Here is a 14,098-nt window from a genome sequence, read left to right as displayed (position 1 = left end):
GTGAACTTTGTCTTTTGAATAAAAACGTTGAGAGCACTCACGTCCAACACTGGTCTCCATCCCCCCGAGTTCTTGGGAACCAGGAATAAGCGATTGTAAAATCCTGGGGAATCCACGTCTTGAACTCTTTCTATGGCTTTCTTTTGCAACAGAAGAGAAATTTGTTGTTGCAGAGTCTCCGCCTTCGTTTTCTTCTTGTATTTGGCCGAAAGGTCTATCGGTCTTAATGCCAGAGGGGGTTTCCTGAGGAAAGGGATCTTGTATCCCTCTTTGATCAACTGGATGGACCAAGGATCCGATCCTCTCCTTTCCCACACTTGCCAGAAATTGTTCAGTCTGGCTCCTACCGCTGTCTGAAGGAGACTCCCATCAGACTCTGTGTCTTCCTTTTCTGTAACCTCTTTTCGTTGATCTTCTCCCAGCAGATCTTGAGTTCCCTCTACTGAGGGATTTGACACGAAAGGGCTGAGAGACAGGAGCTTCTCCCCTATTCTTTCGTGCGACGAAGCTCGTTGGCATTACTTTTTTAGCTGATTTCGTAATCAAGTCCTGCATAGCTTTTTGTGATAAGGCCACTGTGACTTCTTTTACTAGCTCTTGAGGAAACAGGTGAGCAGAACGAGGAGCATAAAGGAGTTCTGATTTTTGAGTAGTGGTTACTCCAGTGGACAGAAAAGAGCAAAGATGTGCCCTTTTCTTTAAGATCCCTGCAGAAAAAAGCGCCGCCAGCTCGTTGGCACCATCTCTGAGAGCCTTATCCATGCAAGCCATTATGTGCACCAGGTCCTCTGTGTCTGCATTCTTGCTGGCGTCCATCTTCTTACCCAAGGCTCCCAGGGTCCAGTCAAGGAAATTAAAAACCTCAAAGGCCCTAAAGATTCCTTTGAGAAGATGGTCCATTTCAGAAGCGGACCAAAACACCTTTGACTTCATCATAGCTGTGCGGCGGGAAGCCTCTACTAGTCTCGAGAAATCCCCCTGGGAAGAAGAGGGAACTCCTAGGCCAAGAGATTCTCCAGTTTCGTACCACACGCTAGATCTAGAAGCTAGCTTGGCTGGGGGAAAGGAGAACACCGTCCGGCCCAGATCTCTCTTAGTATTCATCCACTCTTCCATCAATTTTAAAGCCTGTTTGGATGAGCGAGACATAACCATTTTCATAAAGAAGTTCGTTGAAGACGTCTTTCTTAAAGTAAATTCCGATGGAGGAGAACGAGGAGCGGCTGGAATGAAGTTATCAGGAAAAAGTTCCGTGAAAACTTTCATTAATCTCTTTAAGTCCGAAGAGGGACGTTGGTCTTTTCGCTCTTCCTCGTCCGATATGTCATCCACCGGGTTGTCTAGTGAGTGAGGAAGATCGTCTTCCACGTCATCCAACTGCTGTTCTGTTATCGGGTCGGTAAAGTCCTCCCTTGTATAATGGAGTTCAGTTTCATGTATGCCATCTTGACGTTTGGCGTCCTGTTAGAGTATATTGACGTACAGTTTCTTGAGGCCTGATGTCTTGTGGGTTATCTTCCAAAAGATTAACTTCCCGTGGTACAGTATCATGACGCTTGACGTCCGGGCGTCCAAATTCTTGACGCCTGGCGTCATGTAGCCCAATCTCTTGACGCCTAGCGTCTTGGAGTTCACCTTCTAAATGACTAGCCTCTTGATATTCAGTCTCATGACGTCTGACGTCCTGGCGTCCAACCTCTTGATGCTTGACGTCCTGTTGACCAGTCTGCAGACGCCTGGAGTCTTGGAGTCTCTCCTCTAAGAAATTAACTTCTTGGCGTCCAGTTTCATGACGCTGGAGTCCTGGCGCCGAACTCCTTGACGCCTGGTGTCCTGACGCCTGGCGCCCTGACTCCTGTCTTCCTGAAGATCAACATCTTTGCGTCCAGCCAAATGACGCTTGGCGCCTTGTTGTTCAACTTCTTGCGCCCTGGCGTCCAGCTTTCTGGCGTTCACTATCCCGCCAAACCTTGAGGTCACTCGAGAACTGGCTGCCTGTCCGACATCTGTCAAAAGCTTCCTCAGGTTGACGTACAGCGATAGTAACTTTTTGAGCAGGACTAATCTTCTTTCTGCGTTCGCTGCACTGCCGATCCTTTAAGTCACTTGAGAACTGGCATCAGGCGACATCTGTCCCAATTATCTTCCGGATGGCCAACAGCAATCGGAAGAACAGTGTCCTTCTTTCCTGCAGGCTGCAAGACTTGAACTAAGGACAAGAGTTTCTGCTGCATGTCTTTAATCAATTGTAATTGTGGAGGTCCCTGCTGCTGGGGACAGACCGGGGAAGACACAACCTTCTCTGTCGACTTTTTCTCAACGTCCCGTAAGGCTTGTGGAGAGTGTTCTGGGGACGAATACCAATCCGAGGGAAGGGGAGGGGCATGTACAGAGGGTAGTAATGCGTCCACCTTTTTTGCTGTCAGGCGTCAATTATCGAACCTGCCAGTTTACGTCTATTCTGGCGGGTGAGCTGCCTTCGGAGTTGGAAGGAAAACGCCGGACTGCTCCAGTGGCTACACCCTGGAGCTTGACTTGTATCTCTATGACGCCCTTCAACATCGGGAAATTTTCTTTCAAAGGTCTCGATTCTGATTTAAGACGCCAGCCCCGTCTGGGGACTGCATCGTCCAAGACGAAGAACACGACTTAACCTCGCCTTTTCTATGTCGAGGGTGAGCGTCCTGGGAAGCGCCAACAGGTACGCTTCGAGGGGACGACCGCTCGGTAACTAAAGCCTCTCGCCTCCCTTCATCTTTCGACATTCCTTCTCACAGGGGTTGGTGAGCTTGGAAGAGGTCCAGGACTAGGAGCGCAACAGGACCGAGCGGCCGCACCCTCCACTGCACTTGCACTAATTTTTTCACTTTTTAGATCTCTAAAATCGGACCATAATTTTTCCCTGTCTTCTGCAAGGGATTCTACCCGTTTTCCTAGGGTTTGAATGGCCACCATCATATCCTGAAGAGTTGGTTCTTTATTACCTGTATTAGAAGGGGAGTTAGAAATTACCGCTACTGCAGAAGGGTCAATTGATTGTTAGAATGAGGCAAGGAAATATCTAACCCTTGACTGTCCCTTGAAGAGTGAGATATAGAACTCTTGGCTCTTCTGAGCCGGTCTCTTTCAAGTTTTCTCACATACCTGTTGTAGTCTAACCATTCTCTTTCAGACAGACCAAAACATTCCTCACATCTATCGTCCAATTCACAACTCTTACCTCTACATTTTACACATATTTGATGGGGATCCAATGAGGCTTTAGGAAGTCTAGTCTTACATCCCCTCACACACATTCTTACACTCGATGAAGAGTCAGACATGTTGAAAAATCAAAGAGATCCAAAACACAAGCAGAGATTCAAACCAATCAGTATCTAAAAGGTCTAAGAATAATCCAAAAGAAAAATCCAAAAGCGAGCGAAAGCCAAAGCCAAAGTGTACTTCACCAAATAACTTGAAAAAACACAGGCTGCGAAAGAAATTCTAACGATGTCACCGTTATGGCGGCAGGGAAGATCTGAGGAATATGTAGAATGGTTCCAGTTACCTGGGTAGAGGGCGCACAGGTGGACCACCTGACTACCCGATCGGCGATTGCCGCGAGTTTTTGAAATTCTGCCGTCACGTCAGGGACTTAAGCTATATATATAAACTACCAGGTCAGTTAGATGTTTGAAAATTATTATACAACAGTACTAATAATCATGGTCTTGCTCCTGGATATGAGGATAAATTATACTTATAACTGCAAAGCTTCAACTACATGGCAGAATGAGGTTACCTTTTATAGCAAGTCACCCTTTGACAGGAAGTAAGACATCCTTGATAGGATGCAGTTCAACTGCCATGCAGAAGATTATTTTAAATAAAAAAATGGATCTCCCCTTACAAGTGTAAATGCGTAGTTGTGAATGCATAACTTAGGCAGGTGAAGATTCCAAAGTTGACCTGGGAGAAGCTAAAATAGTCCTACACTTTACCTGTCCTGGTTTACCTTGCTGCTGAAGAAGATGATTCACCTAAAGGACACTGGATAGCCCATATCAATTACTGGTGTCTTGATCTTGCCTTGGCATGCATGCCAAAGGCTTAAGTACTGGTCTGGTGAGCAGTAATGCTCTTGTAGCTCTTCATTAATTCAGATAGTCCTCTTTATATATTTTAACCACTTGGGAAAACTGTGAAACAAGGTGAACCTTTTACATGTCAAGGATAACAGTAAAACCCCTGTCACATGTCATTTCTTCTTTTTTCTTTTTAATTTTTCCATTTTACACCTTATTTCACTCCTGTGCATTGTTGTAATGCCTTTCCACTTTAGGCTTGCTTGTTTTCTGTGACCCAAATGTGAGTTTATCCCTAAGACATGTATAAATACAAGTCTACCGCTCCTGTGAAGACCAAACAACAGAAAGGGAGACTTAATTTCACCTTACATTACTCATGCTGATTAATCATATACGATGAAGTGCTGTTATTAGCTACTCCCTGTGTTCCTAGATAATTAAGTTAATGATGCAAAAAGAAAAACCACAATCAAGCAATTTAGTAGGATCAAGTCTAAATTCAAAGTTCTTTGGAGATAGTATTGCTGATAACTTCCTTCCTGGACTGAATGATAAATTCCCAAGATCTTCAGAATTATGTTAATAATTACCTTTTGCCCTGTTGCATCTAAAGTGGCAAAGGTAATGGTAATGTAAATAAATGGCAAGTAAGCTGCCAATGTGGCTCTCCCTGAAATCTGCCAAGCTGCACTGGAACTGGCATCAGTGAAGGATAAAGTCCAGCCATCAATGCATGATTTCAGGCTTCATAGTGTAGTGGATAGCTAATAACTGAGAAGAAATCAGAAGTGGGTGATACTGTTAGCAAGTTACTTAGCACAGTAAAATGAAAGTCTCTGATCCTATAACAGATGTGTCATAAACTTAACCATCCTGTTGTATTTTCCTAGAGATGCCAAGTTGTCCTCTTAAGTTGGCCAACTATGGCGGTAATTTTTCAGCCATTGCTTTCATAGGCCATTGGCCAACATGAAGATGGTTCCTCAACCATTTTCTTCTATGTTTCCATTGCCTCAGTACTTTTCAGTTTCAGCTCTATTTTCTTTTATCCTATTTGGTGAGATTATGTACAATATTCTGCTTTTGACTTCGAAATTTTCCTTCTAGAATAAAGGACAGTACTTCAATTAAGCACCGCATCCATTAATTTTATTGAGGTTTCATAGGCCCTTATAACCAACACAAAGACCCCATATGTCCTTTTCAGTATCTTGGTAAATTATAAGGGCATGCAGTACCCTTACACTGTACCTGTAAAAGAAGCCAGGGCTATGATTTTTTTTTTTACTAATTTTTCTAAAACTCTTGCAAATTAAGAGTTTTTAATGATATTGTATGGGCTCAGGTATCATATACTGTAGTGATTTTTTAAATTAAATTTCATACAAAGCAAAGTTTCCATATTTTTATAGCCCCCCTCCCCAAATCCAGTTGCACTAATATCAGAGATGCAAGTAGCAACCGAATTTAATACCCATTCACTCTATAATGATATTAAGAAATATATGAATAAATATAATTTATTTGATAAATTCTAGCATCTTTTACCATCCTAATTCTCAGGATCAGAAGGTGAAAATTTACATAATTCATAAAATGATAAAGAAACTGATTTCTCCTAAAATACTGTGAAAGAGAGAGAGAAGGGGTGAGGGGTGAGGCCACAGTAAGTATGTAGTTTACTCAATGCAAGCTTACATGTACATTTAGACAACAGGCTAGGTTTACACATTGACTTTACATGACAAAACACAACCATATGTAACTTTACTGAATTAAATTTAATTAAAATATTCTAGTATTAGGTTTTTCTAAATTTTATGTTGTTAATTAATTTTAATTCTTTCGGGAGACATTGAGCTTAACCCTGGGCCTGCTGCTCATTACTGTAAGAAAAATTGCAGAGTATACGTAACTCAAATATTCGAGGCTTAAGGTCAAATTTTCTTATCTTCAGAGTTGTGCACATAACTACAATTTGATGTTTTTATCTGAGACACTTGTAAGTAGTAAAAAGTAATTTTCAGTCCCAGGGTTTGATGGTCCTGACTTTGTTTATTATTGTGACATCTCATATGCACAAAGTATGGCTGTATACACTAGGTCTGGACGACCTATTTGACATCAGAAAATCTTGGAGTGTAGTTGCCAGGAAGTTCTTTGTTTTAAGATTTTCAGTAAGTTCTACAATGTTTATGTACAGTAAATCCCCCGTATTCGCGATCTCATGATTCGCGGACTCACACATTCACGGGTTTCTCTGTGGAACATATCTAGCCATTATTTGTGGAAAATTCGCCCATTCGCGGTATTTTTCACTGAGAACTATTCACTAATTACTGTATTTTCATGAATAAATGCACTTTTTGTGATAAAACTATTAAAATACTCAGGTATATGCATTTTTACAGGGTTTTTCTTGTGCTTAAACTATCAAAATGGGCAGTTCTAAGTGCTTTTAGAGGGGTTTAAGTATTCGCAGATTTTAGCTATTTGCGGGGGGGTGTGGGACGCATCCCCCGTGAATACGGGGGTTCACTGTATTTGCTGATTACAGCAATCCAAATATTAGCTATACTACATACGACTGTCTCTTGGAAAGGATTAGCATGGCTCAGGCACAGGGTTCAAAAGCTTTATTCATTATTTGTGGAGGGTGCAGTGCAAAGCATATCAAGTGGCTTAATTCAAATTCCACAGCTCAATATGGCCGGTCTGCTCTAGCGTTCTGTGTCTCCTCTGATTTTGTCCAGCTAATTGAGGAACCCATACATTTTCTGGTAATAGATTAGACCTCATAATCACAGATGTTCCAGCTATTATCAAGTTCAAGGTCTGCTTGAATATAGGCATTTCCGACCTTTGTGCCATTGAGATGGACATATTTGTCAATCAGTATATTCCTAATGCACCATAGGAAAATGGTCTGGCTGAAATCTAGAACCAATTGGGATTGCGTTATTGAAGCTTGTCAGGCACTTAATATTTCAGATACTAAATCAAATGAAGCTCCCAAGAAGTAGTTAAATGAAATGCTGATGGCTATGTTAGTAAAGTATGTCCCTAGGAGGGTCGTCAAGATTAGGACAAATGATCATCCATGGTTTGATGATACATGAAGATGCGTTTACCATGACAAACAGAACAACTTTAACTAATGGAGACAAGATCGTGCACAAGAAAATTACACTCTTTTTGTTGAGTCTAGCCTCAAATAGAAGTTACCATATAGCTGAAAGAAATAACAATAATTCCTTAAAGAGGCATATTGAAGGAATTACTCAACTTCACCTGTGGTGGACCAAATTGGCATTTCCTGCCTTTGGGTCAGGCTCATCTTCCATTCCACCACTACTAACAGATGATGGCAGATTGGTTGCTGGCCCTAGGGAAAATGATGAACTGCTTCATTGAGCTTTCAATATTACGCAGTCAGCTTAGGATGTCCCTCTTTGTGATACTTGTCATGCTGAACCTATTCTTACAAACTTTGCATTTCACTCTAATGATGATAAGAAAATTCTTGATAATTTTGATAGCTGGGGTGGAGAAGACCCTGAATGTTTCTTCCCTTTGTTTTTTAAAAAGGTTTCTAGTGTGTTGTGTTTGAAGATTAGTAAATTCTTTGCAGATGAGTGCAAGCTTAGTACAAAAATACAGTGCCTGTTCCAAAGAGTTGCAGCGTGCAGACTTTAGTAACTACAGGCCACTCTCTATTCTCCCTGTGCTCTCCAAAGTTGCAGAAAAATTTATTTTTAAGCCACTTACAAGTATGTGAAATCCAAAGGATTGTTAGATAATAGTAGTCAGACTGCATATAGAAAGCAGTTAGGTACCTACGATGCTCTTTTAGACCTGACATGCCATTTGCAAGCGAACTTTGATTAGTGGTGCTTTCTACTATTTAGTAAATCATAAGGCACTTGTATATAAACTTCAGAATCTTGGAATGGATGGATGTTTTGGGATTACTTTGAGATTTCCTTACAATAGGTAGGAACAAGTTGCTGTTCATGGGATCTTTAGCAAACCAAGACATATTGTGTCTGGAGTAGTGTTTTTGGTTCCCTAATATTTTTAGTATATACAAGTGATATGGTTGTTGGACTGGAAAACAAGATTGTCCAGTATGTCGATGATGCAACACTTGTGGGTGTACTAAAGTCTCCACTTATGAGCAATGAAGCTGCCCTTAGTCTCAGTCATGACATGGAGCAGATTATTGAATGGTGTAGTCAGTGGGTTATGAGGCTGGACTCCAGGAAAACTAGAACTCTATTGATTAATAGATTTCATATTGATTTTCTACACCATCCTCTCCTTCAAGTGGTTGGGACTGTGCTAAATGAGTCTGAAACTTTAATTATACTTGGTGTAACTGTAATTATACTTGGTGTAACTTTTGGCTAACATCTTACTTTTGAGAAACGTCCAATGAAAATGTCAGCAAATGCTGCATGAAAGTTAGGTATTGTACGTAACGCCTCATATATATATATAACATTCATAAAATCAGTGCACAACCTGTTTTGTGTCATTTGTCCTTCCTTTACTAGAATACTGTTCTCTGGTGTGGATGTCTGCCACCCCCAAAGATTTATCACTTTTAGATGTGTGGCTGTCTGCCACTGCCGGAGATTTATCTCTTTTAGACAGAGTAGTTTGTGGTGGTAGGTTTCGGTTTCCTAAATTACCAGTTATGAATTGGGCCATTGATGGATGGTCTCTTGTTTGTCAATTTTTCATTACTTGTATTTCAACAGAGATCTTTCACATTCTCAATTGATCCCTGATCCTCTTTTCCTAACGAGAGCAACCCAACTTGGTGAACAGCAGCACCAATAAGCAATCAATATTCCTTGCTGTTGAACTTCTTAGTTCCAGAGGCCCTTTGTTCTTCACACCATTGGACTGTGGAACAGTCTCCCCGAGGGTTTTGTGCAATTGGAACCCCAAAAGTTCAAGCAAAGATGCGATGCATTACTACCACAGAGCAGATTTTATAATTTACTGATATTTTTATCTATTTATTTATCAATTCATTTTTTCTTTTCTAATAACTGATCTCTTCTTTCTGTATTTCATGGTACCTTCTGTTACTTTAAAATTAGGTAACACCATATTATTTGGAAGCTTGAATTTCAAGTTATGAAAGAAGAAGAAGAAGAAGAAGAAGAAGAAGAAGAAGAAGAAGAAGAAGAAGAACCAACTTTTATCACATCCAGTAGAAAATTCACATTTCTCTCTGCATTATCTTTACTAAGAGTTGGCAACTCTTTGATTCACTTGTTTCATGAGGGGACCAGTAATCTGGACAGTCCCTCATCTCATTACTCAAACAGGGTTAAGTTTAGGGATTTCAGGAATCATTGGCATTGCAACATGCTAGACCTAAGACTGTGATAGCAGTTACTGTTAGCAATAGCATCAGTGACAGAAACCACTGAATAAATTTCTGGAGCTCCATAAATAACCTAAGAAATGCAACCTGATGCTTGCTTTTATGGTGTGCTAGTCCAGTCCCCAGTGTTTCAGTGCCTCTTATTCATATGGTCCCCAAGAATGACTTTTGAATCACAAACACTTATTCAGAATGAATGTTTTGACAAAATTAATCTAATCACAGTTTAAGGTGCAGTGTCTACAAATGTCTTCCTATAGGAAACCATCGATAGACTGCTCTCTAGGTCTTAAGAATATTAACATTATATTAGGAGGATCTTCTGTTTTTCTAGGACAGTAAAAGACTCCCACCTTTCAGTAGTTCTTGGATGACATTAAATGCAGCTATGAAAGAAACTGTTTCTTGTTGATCTATATCGGGGCAGTTTCTCCCTACTTGAGAAAAGACTTGTGCAAGTGCAGTACCAGCTAACCTTGCATATGCTGTTACAGGTCTAACCCATATGAGGCTATTTTGTGAGCCACTGCTTGGACCCTTTAAATCTGGTGTTACAACCTGTAGGTTAAAGAAAATTTTTTTATAATTAGCTTTGGTAACTGACATATGATTTAGATATTTTGTTCATTTTGCATTTATACCCTTATTAAATTTATGCACATACAGTACCTTAGTAATATCAGGGCAAGGAGCATAAGCAGATACAACCAGAGCACCTGGTGCTTTAACAACAGTACTGTTGCCTTTGCTGTCAGTGACACGAGCTGCCATGCTCAGAGAATCTTTCCCTCCATCAACTGCTATTCCAATGCTAGTCATAATCTCACACATGGCATTGCATGCTTCATATATTGCCCATCCTTCACCACTGAGTTTGGCAGCCCACATCCAGTTTGCTGAGCATTTTACATCCTGCAACAGAAAGATACATTGTATGCATTTGGCTTTCCAGAAAAGTAAATGTCCTATTTCTTACACCTTTATTAATATACATACAGGTAATTTCAGCGCTAGTTCATCAAAGTTTCTTACAACATTAAATTTGTACCAAAAAAATACCTACTAATGAAATTCATGGCTTTAAAAATTTCATGCTAATTTAAAGAAATTATAACTGAACAAAAAAATTGTGATCATTAACAATTTTCCTTCCCATGTACATGTAATTGACTCCTTTTGAATTTCCTATGAACTTCATACCTCTAGAGTGCTGTATACCTACGGCAGTATGACATGAGATTGCTTTTGGAAATTTATGGCTAGCCACCAATGAAGGCATCAAACAAGTAATACCACATTGCCAAATGATTTGCTAACATAAAGAAGCATTTTCATTTTTCATGGGGTAGATGTACCATATATGCATCTAGTTAAGTAATAGTCTAAATATGTACCACCCATTTTGTAAATTCTTATTAATTTGAATGCTCTACTTACTAGTTAAGTACAGTATGTAGATTTGGCTGCAACACATAAAAACCTGCATTCTATAAGTCTACTTAAATTCTAAAACCAATACTACTTATCTTTCAGTGTAGTTACTGAAGGATATCTTTATTCCTTGAATATGTTGATTAACATCATTATGTTAACATTTTGTGATGATCACTTATACAATATTACAGTACTGGCAGTTATGGAAAGTTATTGGACAGCCTTTCTCCCCCATTTATTCCTCAGTAATCAGAGGTGCTCACATAGTATACAAGGTGATAACATGCACAAATTTAGTTGTGCGGTTAGTGTAGGCTACTATGTTTAAAATTTGGCATCAAAATCCAAATAGATGCCAGAAAATTACTGTAACCAATGCCTCAAGTCTGGTAAAACAAAAATCAGAATTCTGCAAGTTGCAGTTTGATTCTGCTTTCACTTTAGAACTTGGCTGATGGTCAGAGTTTAATGGTTATTCAAAAGTTTTATTTTGGAAAATTAATTATTCAATTAATCTCTGAAATTACTTTTGGGCATTAATGCTTATATCAGATTTTCTAAAGCAACATATCTTTATCTTGACTAACCTTAATGTCTGTTATTGGAGAAGCTGCAAGATTAGAAAGTGCTTCAAGAACTGTCATTCTGGCTCCTGCAGATGGATTTGCCAAGATTTTCAGAGGTTGCTCTCCTATGCTTGTAGCAGCACCTTCCTGTAATTTACAAATCTGAATAAGTATACAGTATATATCAGAATATTCAAGATTATCTTAGCTCATTTCTACATTTATTTATCTGTATTAAAATTTACTTGCCATATGAAATGTATTCAAGATCATTACCATGTATTTAAGTCAAAAACATTACTGTATACAGTGCACTGGTTCACATGCCATCTTACTTGCCATAACATCAATGTGAACAGACATAAAATAACAACACAAAACATTATTAACAGTAATTTCTCTAAGGTTAGTGTTTTTCATGAAGGCAAAACTCTTCAGCATGCTAAACTTTATCAGATTTTTATAGTGAACTATTTTTTTTAGTTTTAAACTCTTGACAAAATCTTCATTCTAGATGTAAAGAAAATTTTCAATACTGCATAGTCTCCAGTTATACAGCCATATACCTTATGGAAATAAGAGTGAGCTATCACAGCCACATCTGCAGCAGGTGTATGAAGAGGACCTACACATTGTTGCTGGGCTACAAGTCCTGTGACAGATCTGTCAACCTGTGCGTAAATTAAGCAACAAATTTTAGATCCAAAATAAGAATGAAACCACCCCATACTCTACAGGGAATCACTGTTACACAACCAAACATCATCACATGCATTGATATCTGTAAAATGCCTTATTAATTAAACTTGAATTCTTAAATAACTTAGGCAAAACATGCAACTAGAACAGCAGAAAAAAATCTTGTTATTAATAATTCTACTGTTACTTACAAGAGAGAGTAAAAACAGCTTTAGGTACGGTGAAAAAAGTTATATAACACACCTTTCCTTCTCTTCCACGTTTGATGGATCATTCCAATTGTGACGATGAATTATAAGTGCTTAAATTTGCAAAAAGATAAAAAGCAAAATTGTAGGTTAACTATCAGAAATTATTAAAGTTTGTGTATTGGAATAAGATTTTCATTAACTTTAAATAAATAAAATTACCTACATAATTGTGTTTTTATGTAAAGTGAATGTGAAAGCCTAGTCTGAAAGTCTGAATAATAATAATATTACAGCATGCATATATATACATACTGGCTGTGCATCTCTCTCTCTCTCTCTCTCTCTCTCTCTCTCTCTCTCTCTCTCTCTCTCTCTCTCTCTCTCTCTCTCTCTCTCTCTCTCTCTCATACAGTATTTTGAATGACATCCATTTAATGCCATACAGAATTCTATTGACACAGTAATGTAATGTATATTTTCAAGTCTTAGTTTGTGTCTCCAGTCCAGTACATCAGTGTGTGAGTGATGTCTGTCCTCTGTGGTATCGATGTATGGATTTAAGCACTCTTCACATTACTGTCATAGTTAAATAAGCACAGGGTAATGTTCAGTTTTAGATGTGAATTATTTAATAATAAAACTGATAACTATGTACTGTTTATTGATAATGAATGATGAAGTGACAGTTCCATGTACTATGCACATATGGCATTTTAGAGGGGTATATCTCATAAAACAGCCAAATTCAAATAAGTGACAACCCTTTGATTCCAAGGTTGCCAGCTACAAGGGATCTTACTGTAATATTAATTGTGATATTTTAGAGAATACCAGTGATATTTCAGGATCATGGAGTTTGTGTACAAGTGCAGGTAGTCTGTTGCAGGTAATCTATAGTGCCTAGGTAACATTATCCTACTAGATACTGTACCTGAACTTTGCATAATAGACCTAGATGGTATATTCTGAGTAATTTTTTAGAACAAATGGGGCCTTATATGCTGTCAAATAGGGTACATAATGTTGCATTACCAAAATCTATTATTTTATATATGGTAATCAAAGGGCTGATTGATTTGTAATTTACCAAAAGATGAAACTTGTTTCAGTCATAAGAGATACCCCTGTAGTTTGGCATGGCCTCCCCTCTGTCAGTCAGTTTTCTCAGCCTGAAACTTTGTTAACGGCAAACTTTATTGAGGACGAGTTGTAAAGCACATAAACTTATTTGATCATTTCTCTGCTAAAAATGGCACGAACAATGGTACACTAAGATTTGTCTTACATTGGATGATGCTAGTATAAGGGGAAGAACTCAAGATTACACAACAAAAGAAGAACAAAAGGGATACAGGAAAAGAATATGAAAAAGCTAAATGACACAGATGGTAGAATATGTTTCTAGTGTAAATTTGATTGAAGTTTCAACGAGTTAAGGAAATGAAAGGTGGTTCTGCACCATTCTGGAGGAGTTTAACCACCAGTAAGAGCAGAATCCAGTAATAAGCTGTATTAAAACATTGTTTTGCATTTTGTAGAAATACGAATCATTGAATTAAAATCATTTCACCAAAGAGCAGAATTTAGTGATAAGCTGTAGCAAGAAATGTGTTGTGATTTGTAAAAATACTGAATAACTAACTCAGATTTGCATCTGGGTAAAATAATTACTACCACGTGCAGGGTCTTTGTACATAAGTCCCTTACTCTTAATGACATGCTGCAGTGTTAAAAGTA

General features: G+C 38.7%; 1 protein-coding gene and 1 long non-coding RNA gene across 4 annotated transcripts in view; one reads left to right on the top strand and one right to left on the bottom strand.

Moving 5' to 3' along the window:
• LOC136838874 (uncharacterized) overlaps window positions 1-14,098 on the top strand; it is a 530,691-nt gene that overhangs the window by 214,824 nt on the left and 301,769 nt on the right. The gene's annotated exons all lie outside the window — the stretch shown is intronic.
• Pfas (phosphoribosylformylglycinamidine synthase) overlaps window positions 1-14,098 on the bottom strand; it is a 205,416-nt gene that overhangs the window by 30,746 nt on the left and 160,572 nt on the right. For all 3 annotated transcript variants that reach the window (XM_067104532.1, XM_067104534.1, XM_067104533.1), the window contains exons 17-20: window positions 12,038-12,142; window positions 11,493-11,618; window positions 10,141-10,383; window positions 9,825-10,029 (exon numbers count right to left, since the gene is read on the bottom strand). In XM_067104532.1, coding sequence (XP_066960633.1) covers window positions 9,825-10,029; window positions 10,141-10,383; window positions 11,493-11,618; window positions 12,038-12,142 — 679 coding nt within the window. The remainder of the gene's footprint in view (window positions 1-9,824; window positions 10,030-10,140; window positions 10,384-11,492; window positions 11,619-12,037; window positions 12,143-14,098) is intronic.

The sequence above is a fragment of the Macrobrachium rosenbergii genome, chromosome 5 (genome assembly GCF_040412425.1).
Source record: "Macrobrachium rosenbergii isolate ZJJX-2024 chromosome 5, ASM4041242v1, whole genome shotgun sequence".
In the NCBI taxonomy this organism is placed as follows: Eukaryota; Metazoa; Arthropoda; class Malacostraca; order Decapoda; family Palaemonidae; genus Macrobrachium; species Macrobrachium rosenbergii.
The sequence above is the reverse complement of the archived record's forward strand: the minus strand, read 5'-3'. Positions and strand labels throughout refer to the sequence as shown.